At 38.1% G+C, this 24534-nt stretch overlaps 1 protein-coding gene across 2 annotated transcripts in view; it reads left to right on the forward strand.

Moving 5' to 3' along the window:
* Positions 1-24534, forward strand: part of astn2 (astrotactin 2) — a 299114-nt gene that overhangs the window by 84954 nt on the left and 189626 nt on the right. For both annotated transcript variants that reach the window (XM_080304251.1, XM_026173680.2), the window contains exon 4: positions 14973-15125. In XM_080304251.1, coding sequence (XP_080160377.1) covers positions 14973-15125 — 153 coding nt within the window. The remainder of the gene's footprint in view (positions 1-14972; positions 15126-24534) is intronic.

Here is a 24534-nt window from a genome sequence, read left to right on the forward strand (position 1 = left end):
ACAGCCTCACTAATACAAATAAAACAAATTTGACTTTGTAGTGATGCAACAATTATTTATGATTTATTTTTTGTTGGCCATGATTTAATGGGTGATGCATACTGACTTGGTTAAGATTTGAAGAATAAAACTAAACTTATTCGAAATCTTCCATAGTCTTAGATTTAAATGGAGATACTCTCTCAGAAATAACTGACTTGAAGTGCACTGTTCTTTGTATTTAGTAGAGAGACTGACAGGAAAATGAGCTAATGGTGGACGGTGATAAATTGCTAATGTGACTAATGCTTTGTTTTGGATGGTCAACAACTACCTCCCAGTGGGATAAAATGGCCCAAGCCTACAGGCTCAATATGTCTGTCTAGAGGACAAAGGGTTATGTGATTGTACTGTGGTTCATTACTGTCAACCATAAAAGCATAGTGAAGTTCTTTGTGGCTGGCATTGTTTATTGGGTTTTGGCTGCACTATGTGTCTAATTTAATAGATTAATTAAAATTTAGTCTAATACTTGTTTTCACAGAATTTGCCATGTACTTATTAACCTAGCCCTTGCATGTTTTCATTTTCTTCAATGGCCCAACTAGATTGTTGACTCATGCATTAACCTTTAATGTGTCTATATGCAAACATACAAGATTAAAACCACAAAAGCTTTATTCTCAGAATATAATTTCCCCAAAACCAAATGCATTAGAAGTCCAAGGAGTGACTAACTACTTCAGATATTCAGTGACTGGCCTAGGACTCACACCGCTGCTCTGCCAACACAGTCCTGAGGGCATCTGGGATGGGGCCACTGGTCTTCACATTAATAACAAGCAAATCCATCCAATTTCCATTTAAAATGACTCTTGTTAGTCCTATCTAACACACACTCTGGAGCAGAGGTAAGCAGCAGAATGCATTCACCTCACTGGTTCATCCATGAACAGTGCAGTAACAGGCTCGGTAGTAATGTATCGCACTTATTTTGAAAGTAACTTTCAAGGTCACATTATTCTCTGACTGAATGCAATAACTAAAAGAACAAAACAAACGTATGTTTTTTTATAGAAAAGCTTGTATCAATGTCTATGGCGAGAAGGTAACTAAAGTTTAGAGTAAATAATATTTTTTGTTATCGTTGTTCACCTTACATTTTTGGAAACGATATCTACAAAAAGAGGACGGGGATTTACAGTCATAAAGTATAGCAGTTTCAAACAAACCTGTGTTTTAAGTAGCTCTATATTTTCTGTGCTTTAAGTCAGACCCCAATATTTCCCTAGCATGGCACGAGTCCTTAAACAAAACCATGAAAATGTTTTAAGATGTCTTAGACGCCACAGGAGAATTTTGTATTGGAGATAAAAATGTGTTCTCATGACGCATATCACTGCTACAAATTCTACATTAACACATTTCTGATTGGCAAAATGCATTATGTGGATTAAAATGATTACATTTGGCACACTGGATGGGCATGCATAATGGTAATATACTAAACATGAGTATTCAGATTCAAAACAATGTATTGATTTCTTCCTTTGCTCATCCTCCACCATTTTCATTAAATTAGGCGTGGAAGTTTTCTTTATTCATTTTCTTTCATATTTTTTAGTTTTGTTTAATCTGACACTGAGACACCACACAAACAGGCAAACAAAACTGTCACAAAGAACTTCACTATGCTCTTATGGTTTTGCCTCCTTGGTGGATAAAAAGCAGAACATAATTTCTGATATAATAAAAAAAATGGTCTTAAAATAGCTGAGGCTTAATTTTAAGGCAAGTACAATGCTGCTAGTCAGATGTTAAGATTATAGCTTTATATCAGTTCTCACTCACTAGTAATGGGATCTCATTAGCAAAAAGAAACATTAAACGCAAATTGAAGATTCTATTATGTTTTAATAGTCCATATTACTTCCTGTTGGGCCTTTTATTCCTTTTAGTGAAGTTATGTTGCTTGCAAAAACTGCTGAATGGAGTTACTTTGTATTTATTTCAGTTGTAAATGGTAAATGGCCTGCATTTGTATAGCGCTTTTCTAGTCCCTAAGGACCCCAAAGCGCTTCACACTACATTCAGTCATTCACCCATTCACACACACATTCACACACTGGCGATGGCAAGCTACATTGTAGCCACAGCTGCCCTGGGGCGCACTGACAGAGGCGAGGCTGCCGGACACTGGCGCCACCGGGCCCTCTGACCACCACCAGTAGGCAAACATGGGGTTAGTATCTTGCCCAAGGATATTTGGCATGCAGCCATGTAAACACTGATGAAGCCTTGGACAGCACATGTAACCCACTGAGAATCATCGGGATGATACTTAGATTTTACATCTTCAGATATGTGGCTAAGTTTTGCTTAAAATAGACAAAAGAGAAGAATGCATTTAGACAGAAGATCCTGCTGCTACAGTAGATTTTTAAGTTCCCTGCCCCCTATGGAGCAGCTACCCCCAATCTGAGTAAAAGCACATTTTTTCTAAGAATAATGGATCTGTAAGTTAATGTTTCTTTTCCCACTTTTTTTTCTATAGCAAGAACACAGGACCAGAAAACATCTAGCAAAATATATAACTGTTTCTAAATATTACAACGAAACCACAAAACAGTAATTACTGTATCCAAGACTTCTCAGTGTCCTCAAGGAAAGCAGCGTTGAATCATATAGGCATGTGGCTCTTTGTTATTTATTGCAGTAATAACTAGGTACAGTCTGGCAAAAACTTTGTTTGACATTTATTTCACATATATTCTTAACTGTGCATTCTTAAAGTCCTTCATTATTGGGGCTGCACTCACCCACTTGAAACCAAAAGGGAAAAAGGGAAGTATTGTTATTATTGTCATCAACAACTCCATATTCACTGCCAAAGTTATTAAGTGTTTACTGAGCCTTAATTGAACTCAGAGTAATAATCTAGTGTCGGGCTTCAGATCACTAATGTGACATCATTAATGGGAAATGGATGCCAGCTTGGCACAGTCAAGCTACCTTGGGGTAATGTTTTGATTAATACTGATTCAAGCTCGCTCTCCTTCCTCGTGATAAATAGATGGGAATCATGACAAGACTTCACATTTTTCCTATCCCCCATCCACAGAAAGCAGTAAAGCTGTGTGTTGTTAATGATGTGAATTTATCACAGTAAGATGAATGTGACGTATTTCAACAAACACATACAATATAAAGCACACTATAGCATGCACAAGTCTACAAAAACATCCCATGATGAAGATTAAGGATGCACATGTTCAAAGACTAAGATTTTGTAAGTCAAAAAATCCAATAAATGTGTACTGAAATGAGATTTTTGAGCTCTAGGCTAGATTAAAAAACTTCTAGTCATTCTTGCCCACTCCAGTGTGAAAAAGGCCTGTGTCAGATTCATCAGTCTCCTACAATTTCTGGTGCATTGTTTAGTAAGGAAGTTTCAGAGGAGCACAAGATGAGCAAATCCTCCCATGCACAGTGCAGCAGCTGATGAGATCATTTTGAGCAGCAAAGAAAAAATAAGGAACTAGAAACCAGTAAATCCGTGTATAGCAACTCATTGAGAAATGAAGCCTTAGTAATCTGATCCAACATGAAGCCTTTGTCAGGGCCAGACAAAAAAAATGCCTGCAGAAATGAGTTTGTAAGCACTAAATCAATACATGGTGGTCGATCACATGCCATCTCGTGAGCCATCTTTATGAGACTCTTTTGAAATGTGGTTAAGGCTGGTCACCCACAGCCATCAATATGTTTCTGTGCTGCCATGATTCCCAACAGTCTGTCCATTAAAATTATAGGTAAGGAAATAGGAAAAAAAAAAAAGGAAAATAAATGTAAAAATAGCACAACAGACACTAAAATCCTAATCTTAAATAATTCATATAATATTTGAAATTACAACGTAGGTCAGAAATACATTTCTAAAATGCATTTTTAAGAATACATTTCTGAAATGGAATTCAGATCTGCAAAACAATAAACACTGATTATTTAAGAAGTTTATTCCGGTGTGAAAGATCAAGTTGTGAAAGTTTTAGTATATAACCTTAAAATAACCTTAAATCTTCTGTATGTACCTCTTTTTAAAATGGTAAATAAACAGGTACTCCATTTTAGCTTATTGGAGACAAATCCAGAACTGCAGCTGTTCTCCTCAGCCTGCCTTTGGTCAATATGCACTTTGTGGAATACTATTGCTTGCAGCATATTAAATTAACTGAATTGTTTCTGGGTGTGATAAATTATCTGAGTGTGTGATAAATTGGCACCCTATCATAATTATATATTTGCATAATGTTTTTTCTGCTTCATTTCCGCTCCTACATGTGCTGGAAATTTCTTAGCAACTCTCAGGCAAGATCTGGAAATAATTGCTAATATTCATTGTCTTTGGAAACTGTCAAAAGTTAAACATCATTTTACCATGGAGACACCCCATCACTGCCTGACTGTGCAATCACTGGGTGTCATTAATAATCATAAAAAAAGAATAATAGTATGGCAATTGAACATATCCAGAGTTAATGGTTTTGTGATTATATTATAACCATTATGTTTACTATAAGGATGTTCTAAATATGAAAAATAACACAAGAGATCTACACAGAACCCTGGTTGACCCTGGAACAGTTTGTCTCTATATTATATTTAAAGTTACAACACAAGTAAATTTCACTATGTTGGATTCATAATGCACACACAAAACTATCTCTTCAGTCTCCAAAAGCCAGAAACAACAGGGCTCTACACACACAATTTGTGTGCCATTTGAATAGGCTTGGTGTACTGTGAGAACATCCAAACGCTAAATGTAGTTATGAGAAACCCCTCCCAAGGTTATATCACTTAAAAAACTTGGACTTAGAAGTGTTCAGAAAGCATTATAGAGGTACATTTTGAGAGAGGTTAGAGTGTATACAGAAAAGAAGAACTTAACTAATCCAGGACTTTTTAAAGTTACTTTAATCAAAAGCATTATTTGGAGCGATCGTGGCTCAAGAGTTGGGCGTTCATCTTGTAATCAGAAGGTTGCTGGTTCGAGCCCGGCTCCGACAGTCTCGGTCGTTGTGTCCTTGGGCAAGACACTTCACCCGTTGTCTACTGGTGGTGGTCAGAGGGCCCGGTGGCGCCAGTGTCCGGCAGCCTCGCCTATGTCAGTGCGCCACAGGGTGGCTGTGGCTACACTGTAGCTTGCCATCACCAGTGTGGGAATGGGTGGATGATTGTGTATAGTGTAAAGTGCTTTGGGGTCCTTAGGACCAAGTAAAGCGCTATACAAATACAGGCCATTTACCATTTATTTCTTTAAGTCTTATCTTGCTTATCGTTTCCAGCTCTCAGTCTGCCCTGTGCTTTTCTTGAGCACAAAAAATACTTTTCAGTTGGTGTTTCCTGTTGGGAATAGGCTGCATGCGACTGTAGCATTGCTACTTATTAAACATTTACTCACAGAATACTTTATCCAAACATTTTTTCGAGTCTTGTGTCATAATGGATAAGGACATCTAAAATATTATTGTAAGCCAGGTTTTGTTCCTCAATGTTGGGACGTAGACTTATTTGTGATTACCAGTCAGGAGGTTCAGCCTGTCTGGAGCAGTTGGAGGTCAGAGCTTGGCCTGCAATGTTCAACTGGCACAGCACGGGGAGACACATTCATATTTTATTCTGGCCCGTGGCAAAAACCAAGCTATAGATAGAACTTTATTCTTGCCTCTGCAAGCAACACAGGCCTTAAAATATGCAAGTAGAAGGAAAGACCAGAAAGGGAAAGTGTCTAACGATGGGACATTAGATGTTTTCAAGTAGTTGAGAATGTTCAAATGTTCTTTGAACATACAACATTTTCATTTTGTATTGTCTTAACGTCAAAGTCAAACATGGATTTTGTTCCTCTGAAGCATATTCATCTCACAAACTGAGGCATTTTTATATAATTATTACATCTTACTGCCCAGTAGATGTAGGGGCTTCTAATTCTCGTCAATGTACAGTTTAAATCAATGTTTCAGCATCGTTTAACTAGGAAGATTTCACCCTTTTTGTGCTATTCCCCTGTGTTTTTGAATTTGTCTTTGTCTCTGAATATTTTGCTTATCATTATCATCCCTTCCCTTTTCCACCCCACTGTGCTCTTCCTACTGAGTCTCTTATCTGCATCTCATTCTAGTCATCACTTCATTTCTTTTTTCTTTAACACCAGTGGCGACCATTGTCTACCCATATCTATTCTGCCCTTCTCAGGCTCCCTTTTAGCTATTCTTCATTCATGTCTGGATCCCTTGTCTTCTCTGACACTTTTGTCTTTCCCTTTGTTTCTGTCTAACCTTTTACTCTCTCTCATGTACATGTCAGACTTCCAGAAGCACTGCTGTGAAGGCTTTCCCAGACAGCTACACTGGACTGTTCATATTGAAACAATGACAAATGTATTAAATCACAGTGGGAATCAGAGCTAGTGTGAACTCCCTACCCTATCCAACCCCTACCCACAACCCCACACAACCATCCCACTCACCCCCATTGATCTTCTCTGTACCCATTTGCTCCCCAAGCTGTGAAAGACGAGAGAAAGCCAGGGGAATAGAGATGTGACTAGAGGAAGTGCATGTGTCTGCATGTGCGTCTGCGTGTCAGAGGTAAAAGCACAGAAAATATGTGAGGAAGTGAGGAAGAGACTGAAACATAATAAAAAAATTGAAATCTGCAGGAATTTAATTTCTTGGGCTCTCAGCTTCTTTTCTTCCTGCAGACTTTCTCCAAATTAAAGCGGCAGGGGTTTGTAGGGTCTAAAGATCTACACAAATATTCCCGTCATTTCCCTTGTGACTGCATGCCTCCGTGAATATGAATGCTGTTTGGCTTCTAGGCAGGATGGCTAAGAATAGGAAAGATACATAACTTACTCTAGATGTTAAAACATGTATGTGAAAGAGGTAGGCTTGAATTGAAAGTAGATACCACAACAATTGTTTTGGTCTATCCATGATTTTTGTTTTTGTTGGTGCTGTTATTTTTTTATTTGTTTGTTATGTTTTCTGTCATGTGGATGCTGAGGCCCTACCAGATTTCAGTTCATGAAAACTCATGTTGGACAAGCCAGCCTAAACTGCTTGTTATAAATGACCTTTATAACAAGCAGTTTGGATTGAAATGGGGTATAATAGGACAAGCAACCTATTGTCACCTGCTAAGATACAATTTAGTGTGCATGTATAGAAACAGAGCCCAAGCCATCTCCTAAGCTCCAATACATGCTTTATCACCACCTGCCTCAGGGCATGGGACATGGATGAGAAGCCTGAAAATGTTGCCTTGTGTTTCACTGACTTTCCGCAGAGAGGAATTGTCTTTTGAGCCTAAGAGAAATAGGGTCAAGCACTATTTATAGACAAAGAGTCATGGTTAAAGGTTTCAGTTTCTCACAAACAGTAATTCCCATGGGCTGTATCAGCAATTTAGTGGAAGATGGCCTAGTCATTGTTCATTTGGCTTGTTGGAGGAGCTGATCCTTCAATGCACTTTTTGCTGACAGAACAAATGTTTCTCTTCCTGGTGCTGGATTTCATTTTCTGTCAAGGTACAGGCATGGTTGTATCAGATTTTTACCCAGCGGTACAATTTTAGAAACCTCTGCTTCTGCAAATTAGTGATTTACCATCATGTTTTGCTGTGGAAAAAAAATGTCATGATACATTAGTTTATGCAATCTGCCCTGGTGATTGTGACAACATCAACCACCATTATTTTGTTCTACTATTTTCAAAATATTTTCACCTTACTTAATATTTTGATAAAATAATCAAACGTCTTGTCCTAAGTTAACAATGACAATTCAGCCTGCGTTATGATCCCAACATTTTACTAATTCGTGTTGCTAGCTTTCTTTTGTAATTACTGACAAATTTGTCAATGTTAAAATGGAATAATTTAGATCAAATCTAACACTCTAGTTGAATTTTGTTTCTACAAAAATAGGTTTGGAAAAGCACACCAAATGCCATCAACAAAAGAAAAAGCAATCTGAGTAAATCTTGTTAATTATTTTTACTGATTTTACTTATTTGTTGATGAACACTGTTGGCACTGAATAGTTTGCAAATGCTAGCGCTTTTTTTTTTTTTTTGCCTGAGTAGTGATGCTTTCCTGTCACCTTACTGCAACCTAATGAGAACACCAAGTACATGTCCATCAGAAAGCAAATTGCAGCATATTTTACCTTCCTCGATCCTATTTTAGTGGATTGCTCAACAATGAGCTCCCAGGGGAAGCCAGACAATGTGAGTTGCAAAAGATGGAGGAGGAGAAACAGGCAGATTGCAGTATGTTTGGAGTGGACACTTCAGACACTTTCCTCTCAGATAGTTTCCATGGTCATGGCAGTTTAAAAGGACAGATTTTGTCTTTGAGATATTAACATTTAGCTAGTATGTAAGGTAATTTATTAACAAGTTTTGAATTAGCCTACTTTGTGACTGTAATGAAAATAGTTGGTGTGATAGCATTTTCACTATCATTATATCAATATGAAGTCCAGTCTAAATGTGAAAGCTGGGTTTGGAGATCACTCTGTGCAAACCGCTCTGCTTTCCATGCAACTACTTCCTCCATAAAGAGGAAGTTGGAAGTAAAAGTGGGTAGAAGTTAAGCTATCTGTAAATATTTATATACAAAAGCAATTGCATGCCAGCTAATACACACTTTTGCAAAAGCCTGCATAAACCATAAACAAGCAGAATTGTGCTTCTGAACAATAACAGAAAATTGAGAATTGTTATTGCCTTGTAGTGGGCATCATGAGACCACCAGGAATAAGTTGACTGAGGCAGCATGCTGTTGACATCCGCTGCTTATGAGACACTGTTAACACATACTCAGCACTGATAAGGGAGTGACTGCAGATAAGGGAGATGAAAAGGAGAAAATTGAGGCAACAGAGCTTTAGCTGACATTGAACTCAAAATGAGAAGCCGGTGGACTTGGGGTCTAGGGAGAAACAAATGTCAGAATAAAATATCTTGATAGTTTTCTCTGACAGAAATGAGAAATGAAGAGCGACCCAAAAAATAGGAAGAGATTGTACTGGAGAAAGACAACAGAAAAAAAGTACAGGCAAACATATTTTTGTCATTCCTGTTGTATACAATACTGAAGTATACATCCATAAATTCATAATTACATTTTTTTTAATTGTTATTTTAAGATTTTGTATGTTTCTTCGAGGGGAAAATGTAGGAGAAAGTTTCTTGACAACCTTTCGAGACAAATTAAATTTATTTCAAGGAGACTGTGGCTCTAAGCACTTCTGTTTGACCTAGCATTTATTCTTTATTCTCTAACATTTATTCTCCCTTGGGATCTAAAAAAGAAACAGATAAAGACTTTTAAACCATGAAATATGCATGCAAGCAGTTAACCTTAAACATGGTATCACAACTTCTCCTCAGTCATGACAGATCAAAGCCTATATAACAGATTCCCCGCCCTTGTTGTTTGTTTGCTGACTATGAGGACCAAACACTAGCATGAATGTCACAGCTAATGGCGCTCACTAAGGCTATTATGCATCTGGTCACTTTAACCTTTGGGGTCCAGTATAGTGGTGGACTTGAAAGAACCGGATATACAGAACAAAACCTTTTTTTTTCTTGCACTGATTATCAGTGCATATTTCTTCTTAACAAATGAATACAATATTGCCATTTTCCTAAGACTTACACTGAAGTTGCAGTTCTTTTTTTTTTACCCCCTTAGGCTACCTTTAGGTCAACTGCATGTTGGCTGCTTTCTGGGCATCTGGGATCTCATCTGTACACAATGCTGTATCTTGACTACTATAGCTAGACGTGGTTTGGGTCAACCATTTGTATATTGTTACTTAATTCGTTTGCTTTATTTATGCTTTTATGATTAAAAATTGTATTTTGGAACATCTAACCAGAGCTGTCTCTTCCAGAAAGATGGTGTCTTATCTATGGGACACTAGAGCTCAGCTCAAATAAAAACCTGTGATAGATTAGGAACTGATTTATGGGACAGCAGTTCCCGCAACCAGTACCCCACTTTCCTTTAATTTGTCACACAGCTGTGTGTAAACAATGAACAACAGCATCATGTTTGGTTCTCTTTTAATTTTAGGTTAAAAGTACATTTGTTGCATAATCAATATTAATGTTTAATATCAGTTATGTAGCAACTGATACTGCTGCATAATTGACATTGCTTTTGTCATTACATGTTTATAAGTATTGGATCACTAAATAGGCTAACAACCAGACAGAAGAGCTTAAACACACGGTGGCCAGTGTGCTTCATTATTGCTGTTTACTGTGTCAGAAGAAAGTTACACAAAAGTAGGAATTATCTAGCACAGGCTAATACTGCATGGTATTGTTTTGTTTTAATATGAAGGACCAAATAATTATTCAAACATTTAAAAAAAGGCTTGTCTGTTACAAGTTGGACGTTATGAACATAATTCTTTGCATCTGCTTTTTGGCATGAACCTAGAGCACAAATAAGGATCTGTTTGGGGATGAATGGTGTCTGGAAATTTAAAAACAACACCTAAATTTAAATGCATGGGCATAAACCAAAATGCATGTATGCCTCTATCTCTTCCTCTTATCTATTGCATCAGGTTGTATTTTGATGTGAAATAATAATAGTATATTCAACTTAGTTTAATCACACATGTTTAGAAATAAATACTTATGACTCAAAGACATATTATTCTGTTCCTGGTTCCATTTAAAACCAAAACTACACCCAAAATCTATTTTTTAAATCAAAATCTGTGTAAATACTTAAATAACTTGCCACTTTAACCTCCGTTTTCTTCATTTCCCTCTTCTGTTTTTGCCCTCTCATTGGCATGTATGATGCACATCGACTGGGAGCCACTGGATTACTCAATAAAGTAACACCCTGGCCAAGGAGCTTAAAGATATTGTGTCCAGTGCACTTCATTATTGTGTCAGACAAAGTAATAAAGTTACAAATATATATGCAAAGCTAACAGAGGGGTGATGCTGCATGGCGTTATTTTTTTATGTGAAACACCAAATAGTATTTCAGATATCTAGAATAAAGCTGTGTCTGAAACAAATGGACATTATGAACATAATCCTTTGTGTGTAATTTATCAAGGGAGTGTATCTACTTGGTGGCTTGAAGATAGGACACATAAGGCACATTTGGGGATGTGGTGGTTTCTAGAAAGCGTAGTTATATTCAGCTCAGTTTAACCACAAATGTTTTGAAACAAATACATATGACTCAAAGATAGTATTTTGTTCTCTAGCAACCTGCATTGCCTCTGCTACTGGTTGCATTTAAAATCAAAATCAGTGTAAATACTTCTGCCTCCTCACTTTAACCTCCATCTTCTTCATCTCCCTCTTCCTCTGCTTTTGCCTCCTCATTGGCATGTATGATGAGCATCGACTGGGAGCACCACATCACCATTATTCATGGACAGAGCGCACCTCAGAGCCAGACTGACAGATCAAAAGATGATGATGATAGGTGGGGGTACTGGTAGTTGGGGTGATGAATGGCCACATCATTTGGAGTTGGCTGTACTGTAAGTTTGGGGACAGAGCTGTTTTCACAGTTTTCCTTGAAGGATTTCTTTTTTACAGCCACTGTTAATGCCTGCAGACAGTGAAATCATTAGAGGTTGCATATATTGAAGGCCTAAGATGTGTCAAAAACATTGTGTAGCACACAAGCACACTTTGTATACATACATATAAATTATAATATATAATCTATCTATTATTCACACACATATATATATATATATATATATATATATATATATATATATATATATATATACACACACACACAGTGGGGCAAAAAAGTATTTAGTCAGCCACCGATTGTGCAAGTTCCCCCACTTAAAATGATGACAGAAGTCAGTAATTTGCACCAGAGGTACACTTCAACTGTGAGAGACAGAATGTGAAAAAAAAAAATCCATGAATCCACATGGTAGGATTTGTAAAGAATTTATTCGTAAATCAGGGTGGAAAATAAGTATTTGGTCACCTCAAACAAGGAAAATCTCTGGCTCTCACAGACCTGTAACGTCTTCTGTAAGAAGCTTTTCTGTCCCCCACTCGTTACCTGTATGAATGGCACCTGTTTGAACTCATCATCTGTATAAAAGACACCTGTCCACAGCCTCAAACAGTCAGACTCCAAACTCCGCCATGGCCAAGACCAAAGAGCTTTCGAAGGACACCAGGAAAATTATTGTAGACCTGCACCAGACTGGGAAGAGTGAATCTACAATAGGCAAGCAGCTTGGTGTGAAAAAATCAACTGTGGGAGCAATCATCAGAAAATGGAAGACATACAAGACCACTGATAATCTCCCTATATCTGGGGCTCCACGCAAGATCTCATCCCGTGGGGTCAAAATGATCATGAGAACGGTGAGCAAAGATCCCAGAACCACACGGGGAGACCTGGTGAATGACCTGCAGAGAGCTGGGACCAAAGTAACAAAGGTCACCATCAGTAACACACTACAACGGCAGGGAATCAAATCCCACAGTGCCACACGTGTTCCGCTGCTGAAGCCAGTGCATGTCCAGGCCCGTCTGAAGTTTGCCAGAGAGCACATGGATGATACAGCAGAGGATTGGGAGAATGTCATGTGGTCAGATGAAACCAAAGTAGAACTTTTTGGTATAAACTCAACTCGTCGTGTTTGGAGGAAGAAGAATACTGAGTTGCATCCCAAGAACACCATACCTACTGTGAAGCATGGGGGTGGAAACATCATGCTATGGGGCTGTTTTTCTGCCAAGGGGACAGGACGACTGATCCGTGTTAAGGACAGAATGAATGGGGCCATGTATCGTGAGATTTTGAGCCAAAACCTCCTTCCATCAGTGAGAACTTTGAAGATGAAACGAGGCTGGGTCTTCCAACATGACAATGATCCAAAACACACCGCCCGGGCAACAAAGGAGTGGCTCCGTAAGAAGCATTTGAAAGTCCTGGAGTGGCCTAGCCAGTCTCCAGACCTCAACCCCATAGAAAATCTGTGGCGGGAGTTGAAAGTCCGTGTTGCTCGGCGACAGCCCCAAAACATCACTGCTCTCGAGAAGATCTGCATGGAGGAATGGGCCAAAATACCAGCTACTGTGTGTGCAAACCTGGTAAAGACCTATAGTAAACGTTTGACCTCTGTTATTGCCAACAAAGGTTATGTTACAAAGTATTGAGTTGTATTTTTGTTATTGACCAAATACTTATTTTCCACCCTGATTTACGAATAAATTCTTTACAAATCCTACCATGTGGATTCATGGATTTTTTTTTCACATTCTGTCTCTCACAGTTGAAGTGTACCTCTGGTGCAAATTACTGACCTCTGTCATCATTTTAAGTGGGGGAACTTGCACAATCGGTGGCTGACTAAATACTTTTTTGCCCCACTGTATATATATCTATATATATATATATAGATTCACTGAGCGCAGGGCAAGCTAGCAGACATAAGTTAAGCTCTCCTTGCAACATGGCAAATTGAACCTCCCCCACCCTCATTCAGATGTAGCGTTTGGAACTATTTTGGTCTTCATGTGACGTATGACCCTGAAGGTAAGCGCGTCATGGACTAAAGTAAAACAGTATGTCGGATGTGCCACGCAATGCTCAATTACATTGGTGGGAACTAGTGTGTTAGCGCAGTTAGCTCGTTAACGTGTTGGCGGTCCAGCCCCACGCACGGGGCGATCCGCGGTAGCTGGTTAACGGAGATTTGCCTGTTGTGGCGTTAACGTCATTTCAACGAGATTAAAGCTGACAGCACTAGTGGGAACACAACGAATATGACTGCACATTTATTCTGACATCATCCTAGTGCAAAGACAAGTGGAAGCAGACAAAAACAACAAGCATGCATGCTACAAACTTTACCCGAGTCATTTAGACAGCCGTTAGCACATGATTCTCCTTATGGGGACCTGATATGTTTAATATGCTGCTGAGAATATAGCCCAGAAGAAGTGTATAGTATAGCTTTTATTTTGGAAAGAGCCATTTCTCTGTAATAAACTCTCTTTTCCAAAGATGAGTGATTTCTCGATCAGATATATTTATTTATTTATTATTACTTTGTTGTTTCAGCAACATTAAATTTAAAAACTGTACTTTTGAGTTAAAATATATATTTATAATTTTAGTAAATGACAAATTTAAAAAAGCATGAACTTTTTTTTTTGTATCGAAAAAATATCGAACCGTGACACCAAAGTATCGAACCGAACTGTGAATTTTGTGTATCGTTGCACTCCTAATATATATGTATATGTATATATGTGTGTGTGTGTGTGTTTATCTAATGTTTCAGTTTCAACCTTTTTGTGTGCTTCGGAAGCAATAAGAGGAAAATAGTCTTAACTCGTAATGTTTTCTGTTCTCGTTTTTGTTGTTGTAAATGAGCCAGGACATCTGAACAAGTCATAGAAATTGTTTGTCCTTTCTATTGTTAAATTCAATCTGTAAAGAAAAAAAACCTGCTCTTTCTGTTCTCCCTGCTTTCCCCACAACCAGTTGTTTTGGAGTCATTCATCAGGAAGAGTGAAACTGAGCCATCAGGGGAAGCGCTGGCAGGATCCCTGTAGAGATGAGGCAATATTGAATTGATGGAATCATTTAAAGTCCAGGAAAAAAAACAAACCCCAAAACAAAAAACCCCTAAAAAACTAAAACTGACTAGATGTCTTTTCTTTTCTTTTCTTGATACAGTATCAACACAGGCACACAACCTAGTGTTACATGTATATCAGACATTAATCCCCCATCTTTCCTAAAAAACAAAAAGAATGCAAGCTACATTTGTTTTGCTTCTTTGTATCCGTGCATATCTCTTTAGAATATCTTGAGCATTTGTCACAGTGTTACTTTAAAGCCTTTTGACATGGCTGCCATTTTCACTTTGCATCTCTTTTTCATAGCCATTGACCCAAACACCGAGTCAGTCGAGGATTTGATGCAGAGATTCCAGGACAGTTTCCGTGTTCCCAACACTCCAACAGACATGTCTCACTACCAGCATGTCATGCACAGCTCGTCAACAGGCCGCCGGAGGGTCCTGAGCCACACCAGAGGTAGGACACAAAGTCATTAAAAAATTTGAATTTTTTGTTAAAAACATACTACAGACACCACAAGAGGATTTGCATGTTCCTTTTCATTTTACGCTATATACTGGACAGTATGTGTTAATCCTTTCCACTTGATACTAATAGTTTGTGACCTAAGTGATAATGATGGGGTGATAATTTATTAATTTTGTTTATTGTTTAACAATAACGATACACAGGACAGTTTATTACCAGTGCATTCCATCTGTAGTCCTCTGGGTAATTTCCAGTCCAAATAATCAATATATTAGTAGTCATTAATCATTTATCTGTGTCTGTGCATACACAATCACAAGTTTGTCCACAGAAAATTATGCAGAATAACTAGACTATCCAGTTTTGAATTCAGTTCATTATTCGGCATTCACATCTTTGGTGCTTTCATTGCTTCAGCATAATCATCATAGAGGTCACATGCACAATGCATTTAACCTACAGTATCAGGCTTTCATTTATCCACTACAGTGCATAGACATACCATCACTTGTTTATGCATTATAAGAGTCACTTCGATTACGTTCTGCAGTAACATGTTTAAATATTGACTATACAGTCTTAACCTCATCAATTATCATTTCTGTCAGTTTATAATTTGTTTGGCTTTATTTCATCAAATATGATTTGGAAGAGCAAGTTCACTCCAGTAATTATCAGAAATTTACCTGAAATAAATAGGGCTTCTTATCTGAAAGAATAATTTGAAAAAAGTTCTAATAAGCATAGTAAGGTAGTCTAGTGCAGTGTTTCCCAACCACTGTGCTGTGGCACATAGGTGTGCCGTGAGAAATGATCAGGTGTGCTGTGGAAGATTATCTGGTTCCACCTGATTAGTAATCTAAGATAGCGGTCCCCAACCTTTTTTGCACCACAGACCAGTTTATGTCCGACAATATTTTCACGGACCGGCCTTTAAGGTGTCGCGGATAAATACAACAAAATAAAACCAGTACCAGTACCAAAAAAACCAAATTTTTATTCATAACACACGGGAAAAGACCCAGGGAAACTGAATTAACGATAAAAACGAAAAAAAAAAAAAAAAAAGATAAAAAAGCATAAATTTGACGCCTGAGCCTCAACTCTTGTGGCCCAGTACCAAACGACCGATCCATGGGCCGGGGGTTGGGGACCGCTGCTTTAAGCGACCTGCATGAGTAACGGGCAGAACAATTACATTCTCTTCCACTAGAGGGCAGTACAGCTACCTGCTCTAATTAAATGTGTTGACAACTGCCAGTGAAACAGAAGAAGACGAAGGAGAAATTACATAATAGTCATGCCGTGAGTGAGACAACACAGCGCATAAATTGATAAATATTTGAAAAGAAAAAGTTAGGGCTTTCATCTTGGTCCTGCTGAAAATTTTCGACCCAGATGAAGGTCCTAGCATGAGTAGTGATCAGAAGAAAGCAAAAAAGGTATACTGGGGACAAACTCAACCAATTCCGCTATGTCTGGTGCACGGGGAAAAATGATCAATATACCTTTTGTGACATTTTTGTTTGGTGGTGTGCCATGGCACCAAAAGGTTGGAAAACACTGGTCTAGCATATACCCTAGACAGTTATCACCATAAAGTTAGCATCTAATGTACTACATACATTTCCTTTGCTGTTATGCATTACTTATGTAGTAGATATAAGGTTAAGTTTACCATTAAATCCATGTAGCCTCAACAGAGTGAAGGGTGTCATTGAGAGATGTCCTCTCTGGTGTCAATAGTAAGAGTCTCCTTTGAGAGCATATAATTAGAGGTGAAACAGTGTCACAAGTGTCGAAGTATGGGCCACATGATAATAGAAGAAGCACTTACTATGAGCAGTTAAAGGTGAAAAGTTATTGGTCATATCTTTTGGTTAGTGCTGCATAAGGGAAATTAATTAATTACATCAGATTTAATGAGAAGCACCAAGGAAAGTAGATTGCGGGTTGACAGAAACTTTTCTATTTTCTATTTCTTAGCTTGGTAGAACTTTGTATTTGTACTTGGAATATTTAGAATTTTTATTAATTCTCTTTTCTGCAGTGTGTATTTGCATATGCTTACACACACACACACACACTTTATTTTCTTCTTTTTTATCACCTATTAATACGTTTGGCAGTGTAACATGAACATGAACACTGGGGTGTATCTCTCGCAACAATACAAGAATCCATATGCAAATCTAACTAAGTGGGACAGACAGGTAGAGCACGATACAGCCCAAGTATAGTTGATGAGAAGTGACAAGAGCTGGTTTAACTGAGCTTGTGGAAATAATGTCACTGACATAAATGACATGACCACACAGGTTGATTGTTATCTGCCATGGAATATGGGTGGTAACAATAAAGACAAAAAAGTCTTATTTTGCTTTGTTTTTTACTACTTGAAGGGATTTGTGTATCACTGCAATTCTTAAAAGAAACATTGAGGCACACTCCCAAGTCAGAATAATCATATGTCTAACTCCCAAAAGCATTTTAAATTTATGGACTATAGGTTCATTTTATCCTTAAGACATATTTGGAGCCCGGAGCCTGAGCCCTGTGTCACTACACAAAGAAAAGAGCACAAGATTTCACTGTTTTTTTTTGTTTGTTTGTTTTTTTGTCCCTCCCCCCAAACTGTTAGATAAGACACTGCAGTCATTATAGTCAGTTTCTATATCATACTGATGATTTGTAACATGAGATTCAGGAAGTTAAAATGCTAATAGGGAGAACACAGGCAGCTGATGAGTCTGCAGAATAGGAAAGCTCTTGTCCTCAGTGTCTGAGTGGGAGGAAAAACAGTAGGTACTGTAAGAATATGATGCGTGGGGCATCAACAACCAGCAGCACACACAACAATTTCCAGCAGTTGAACACATTTTTTACTGGAACCTGAGAGACGGTGGGGAAAGCATGCCATTAATGATCAGTCATTAGGGTGAATTGTAGATTCTTGCCTGAATCTGTATTGGGGTTGGAACAAGACCAAATACAAAGTGTTGTGGGCACACGAGTTGCACGAGTGCAGGATTGTCCGATAAATATGGTTATAGCTGACTAATCACAGTCCGCTGGTTAACTTGCTTCAGATTGATGTTACAAAAAAACTGTAACTGAATGTGTGGAAAACTACAGTAGCAGTTGTGTCAGCTCAGCTAAACCCTGCAGCTGTTCATCTACTCTTCTACTGGCATCCACAAGTCTGCATATTGAAATTTTGCTTTGTGGCAACATTTCTTGCTTCCCTGTCAGCACATATTGGCCTAGTTTCTTGTAGCACCATCTCATACCTGGACTCAGATTTTTTTTTTTTATGCATAAATTTTCCTGTTACACAGTCATCACTGTTTCCATTAATAGAAATGTATTACAGATAATAATAACTAATATCAAGAAAAAGAATACAGTTCTGCACAATGAAAGCGGTTATATGATGCAAACTGCACTCTGATTGCTCAATCCATCATCGTTTTAGTCAGATTTCAGGCAAATGTAATTGCATCCAAAACTTTGATCTGGATAATTTTTTTTTCTTCTCTTTAATTTAAATGTTACTTGCTCTTGTGGTGATGGCAGAAAATTATGATCAGCAAAACATGTGTTTAGCTTGCAGCTATCTAAATTGTCTTTTTTTTTAGAATATTATATGGTAAGTGGAGCCTTTTGCAGATAGTAAATTGATCTATCTTGTACTTTAAATCTGTCTAAGAGCATCTTTGCCAAACTCCTGTTTTCTTCACCATGTTTCACACAGATACAAGTCAACAATAGTATTACACACAATGACCTCAATGCTTGCATTGTGCAAGCTATTAAGACTTCTGAGTTTGAAGAAGTGTTGCTATGAAGAAAGGTTAATTATCTGATACACCCAAATGATCTCTTTTTTTTCACCTGAGAAAATTTATTGCATGCACTAGCCATTGTACTACTAAGATATGCTGGATATGCCTTACAAACACTGGATCTAATGACCTGGAATTTAAGTGCTGCGAGCTGCTACCCTTTCCTCCAAAGAGAGACTTCTGGTGTGTATTGTGAAGGAAATCTTGTGTGACCGGGTCAACTCATGCAGAATGAACAGAGTCAGATGCCTTACGCAGACACGTTTAATGAATCGCGGCAGTTGCAAATAACGCACAGCAAAACAAGGTGACACATGGAAAGCCACGCTCCATTTTGGAAGCCATTCTGATAAAAGAGCCCATTTATACATAAACAAACCCTTGATATGTATTGCACGTTCCTCTTCATGCATCTCTCTCTGAATACAAGACATGATGTACATAGCGGGTCTAAAAGGAAGAGTAGACATGCTAACCATTAGGGGTGCAACGATATTCGTATCGATATTGAACCGTTCGATACAGTGCTTTCGGTTCGGTACGCATATGTATCGAACAATACAATTTTTTTCAATTTTTTTTTTCAATTTTTTTTTTTTTTTTGTGTCCCGTTTGGATCTATAGCCATCAGAATTGTTGTCTTGAGGCCAAGAAAGATGCCAAGAGGATTTATTTTAAGTGGATCATCATATTGGTCCATTTGATTGACCTTTATTATAATTATGAATTTATTTTATTTTCAGTTGCAAACGGGACAGACATGACTATGGGATAGGACAGGGGGAAAGAATGAAAGAAAGAGGGGGAGAGAAAGAAAGAAAACCAAAGGGGAGAAAAAAAAAAGAACAATACAAAATTTGTAATTGATTTTATCAACTTTCCTTCTGACAATGCTGTCTGTGTTGAGCGCTCAGTGAATCTGCATTTGACTACTCCGCCTAGGCTCGAGAGTGCAGCCTAGGCGGAGTAGTCGAACGCAGATTCACTGAGCACTCAACACAGACAGCATGGTCAGAAGGAAGAGCGCAGGGCAAGCTAGCGAGACAGAAGTGGACCTCCCCACCCTCATTCAGATCTGGGGTTTGGAATTATTTTGGTTTTCATGTGAGGTATGACCCTGAAGGTAAGCGAGTCATGGACTAAAGTAAAACAGTATGTTGGATGTGCCATGCAATGCTCAGTTACATGGGTGGGAGCTAGTGTGTTAGCGCAGTTAGCTCGTTAACGTGTTGGCCGTCTAGCCCCTCTGTATAGGGTAGCTCGTTAACGGAGATTTGCTGTGTTGTGGCGTTAAGGTTATTTCAACGAGATTAACCTGAAAGCACTAGTGGGAACACAACGAATATGACTGCACATTTACACCGACATCATCCTAGTGCAAAGACAAAAACAACAAGCATGCTACAAACTTTAGCCGAGTCATTTAGACAGCTGTTAGCACAGGATTCTCCTTATGGAGACCTGATATGTTTAATATGCTGCTGAGAATATAGCCCAGAAGAAGCGGATAGTATAGCTTTTATTTTGGAAAGAGACATTTCTCTGTAATAAACTCTCTTTTCCAAAGATGAGTGATTCCTCAATCAGATACAGGGCTCGCAATATCGCTAGCCCGACGTCCCGGAGCTATCTCTGCCCTGCCTGTCGGGCTATTGTAGGAAGGAAAAATATATGTCAATGCTTTTGCATTCTTTCAGAAATGTAGCTGGGTAATTATGTCATTGGGTGAGCCACTGTCAATATGTGACATATTGAAATCGTGTTTGAATTTGCGCTTGTTTTTTTGCTTTCACTTTGCAATCGCGCGAACTGTGTATAGAGAGCGACAGCACTGATCTGTGAGTGATGATAATTTGTGCACCAATTCCTCTGACATCGTCTTATTAATCGTTAGCTTACTATGCAAACATGACAAGTGAAATCTCCCGCAGCTTAAACATGTGAGAGGTTGATCGCGCAGAGAATCGCTGAGCTTATGTGAGTGCGGCAGGATATATATTTCACTACGATGACCTGGATGATTGAGAACCTTCACAGACAGATATATATTTTAGTTCTGCTGAGCCAAATAAGACAGGTCAGGGTGAAGAAGTGACAGCCAAAGAAAAGCTTACCACAAAACGGAGAAGTTATGACAAATCAGACTATAAGGCAAAAAGAAAGTGCAGCTTTATGGTTTCATGGACAAAAGAATTTCTGTGGCTGCAATATGACGAGCTAAAAAACAACACGCACAAGGGTTAGGGTTAAATTTAAAAACTGTACTTTTGTGTTAAAATATATATTTACAATTTTAATAAATGACAAATTAAAAAGGCATGAACATTTTTTTTTTGTATCGAAAAAATATCGAACCGTGACACCAAAGTACCGAACCGAACCGTGAATTTTGTGTATCGTTGCACCCCTACTAACCATGCATGCTCTTTTTTCAGTAGCTTGGAAAAGAGGAGCTCTGGAGATACTTGGTGTCTCCAAACACACTGATAGACACTGAGCTGTTTGTTTGTTTGTCTTTTACCAGTGTTGTGCCACCATTTGGTGAACTCATCTAGGCACCTCTTTAAAAGGACCTTTGCAGCCCCAATTAATTGAAGGGCAACCCCACCAAAGGAAAAGTTCTTCCAAAGGTATAAAGAGACAGGTGAACTTTATTGCTTTAACAGACAGTTCACCAGGTTTGAAGTCTTCTCTTGAACATGATGGAACTAGTGGACACGTGCTGTAGTGCTCAAAATAGCAAAAATAAATAAACCAACAACAAAAAAAGGCACAAGCCATCTTTATTTCAAGAAATATATATATGAGAATAGCATCTCAGGCATTCCTTAGTACTCTTTTCAAAGCCTGTATGTAGGTCTACAGGGTGACACTTTTGTTTGTAAGAACTAGAACTGGTGTATGTAAACTTCATTGCTCTGATGTAGACAGCATTCTGAAAACATTTTGAAGTCACAACGCATTGTGGTTTCGTCAAATATTAAGATTTGTCCTTAAAAACTTCCTCCCTTATTTGCATGCACCGCGGCACATTCTATTCCCCACTGTGGTGTTAATGCATTTCCATGTGCTGGCTAGAAGCGGTGTGGTGTTTTGATGTGTCACAACGAATACTTTGGCTCATTACGAAGAGGATAACCTTATGGTTATTATCTAGGTTTTCTTCTGTTCTGTTTAATTGATGCTTTGAAGTAGCACATGAAAGTAGTTCTCTGCTGTTGCCTGCGCGCGTGCGTGTGTGTGCGTGTGTGTGTCATAAGGAGAAAGACAGAGAGTTTGTGTTCTGTGGTTCTTGAGTTCATTCTGTGCTCAGCTCCACTTTCAGTAGTCTTCAATCTTCAGTGCAGACAAAACACAGTGATTACAGCTGTGGGTGTGCAGCCCCTAGGATTTCTCTACAGCAAACCATACAGCTGATCTACTGCCAAGTCAAAACACTCTGTGTTTTCTGTGTGAAAGACCCAGCAAGAGACCACCTATATCACACAGTTTTCTGTCAACACAACTGACCAACTTCCTTTTTTTCTAAGTTATCCTCTATTCATACTGTAGGTGGTCGTTTAAACACTGTCTATTAAAATGTATTACTCATTAAGTTTTCAAATATTTTTTATGTCCTTTGTTGTTTCTGAAAAGTTATTAGTAAGCTTTTCAGGCCCTTTTTTAAAGGGCTGTGCAAATGTAGGATATTATTTCAGATTAATGTCCAATATATTGATCAGAATCATCAAAGTAATTAGAAAAAGAGAGTTATTTTAGAAATTTTAGAAATTTGCTACAAAATATCTTTGCTGGGGTAAGATGATAGATTAAATGAAGTTCAGACTTATAGTTGATGATCAGCAAAGACCCTGTCTTTGTTTGTTCTGCTGTTTACAACTCAGGCCCTAACTTGGTTCAGATGCCTTGCTGCCTCGTTTTAAGCTTCAGAGTTACTTACCATAAAGAGAAACTAATGATATTTGTTAAGCTGAATGTCTCTTGACTTTGTTGTTAGATACTGGTTTAATGGGTTAATTTTAGTAATTTGGTTTGTTGCCTAAAAATAAATGCTTGTAGTGAAAGTCTGTTGTACTTTGCTGTATTTATTAGAAACATAAAGTTCAGTGGAGAGTACAACAATGTCATTCAGCTTAGAAGCAATTTTAAGAGTTTATTTAGCAAAGTGTTAATTGATATCGTTACTGAATGATCCGTTGAAGATCACTGATTTGACTGTATATATTGTTCTGAATGTGTTTATCCACATTTACCAGTGGCTGCCTGGTTGGTTAAGAAAACAAGGTAAAACCTGAGCTGAAGCGATAACCTGAGCGACCTTTCTCTTTAAGGAATGTGCCCTTGTGGGTTGTGGGTGTGATGTAGGTCCTGAAATGTTGTTCACATATTTACTACTGCCCCTGTCTATTTTCAAATGCATTTTCTAACTAAATAAAGGCAGCCAAAGATCAAGCTGTTAAGTTTACTCATAGCAAATTCTAAAGTATTGTTTTCATAGCCCACCTTTTGCTATAATCTGTCAGTACCACTACTTAGTACTAACCACAGTCTTTGATAGTTTGAATCAAAGAGTCTGGGGATATTCTTTGATGTTGCCTACAGCAGCAGCATCAATATTCAGGTTGCAGGTTGTTTTTGGATGTGAGCATTTTTTTTATTATCTATGCTGGTATTTTATTGTTGAGAGAAAAGAAAAAACACGTAAGAGACTTTGTTCATATTCTTTAGCAAATCAAGGTTATGTATAATTTATAGACTCCACAAAAAATAAACCTCACATGCATAAAAAGTAGTAACAAAAACCGCCATGCTCAATTGACCAGTAGTTTTCTATTGCTGACTGTGAAAGTAACTTGTATAATTTTGGGGTGCTCTGTCTTGTTAAAGTGAAGGTGGAGAACCAAATAAAACTAGAACTAGAAAAATTTGCATTTCCTGCGAAAATGCAGTGTGGATGCCTTAACGGCTGAAGATATCTGCTGAAAAAAGCTGAAAAAGTTGAAACAAAAAAAAAAAAAAAAAAAAAGATGCCCTGAGCAGGATTCGAACCTGGCCCTCCTGATCAAAGGGCAGCTATTTAGCTCACTGAGCCAAAAACTTTCTCACAAAGAAAAGGTGGAGAGATTGACAATTGTGCTAGCAGAATTTGGGCAAAAAAAAGGGGTGAAAATTCTGCTGAAAAGAGTTCCATCAGCAGAATTTCTGCTGAAAAGAGGTGAATGAGCAGAATTCTGCTGAAAAGAGTTTTTTTCTGAAAACAGCAGAAAAAACTGATAATTTTGCTGAAAAGAGTTGAATGAGCAGAATTCTGCTGAAAAGAGGTTTTTGCTGAAAAAGAGCTGATAAAGTTTGGATTTGTGCTGAAAAGGGGTTAAAAAAACTGAAAATTTTGCTGAAAAGGGGTGAATAAAATGAAATTTGTGTTGAAAAGAGTTTAAAAAAAGTTTAACTGTTAAGTGAAAGAAATGTTGCCATAAGCTGGATTTGAACCCAGGCCTCCAAGTCTGAGAACGGATGCTTAGCTCACTGAGGTAAAGCACAGCTCAGCCCAT

Source organism: Astatotilapia calliptera, chromosome 7 (genome assembly GCF_964374335.1).
Source record: "Astatotilapia calliptera chromosome 7, fAstCal68.1, whole genome shotgun sequence".
Lineage (NCBI taxonomy): Eukaryota > Metazoa > Chordata > Actinopteri > Cichliformes > Cichlidae > Astatotilapia > Astatotilapia calliptera.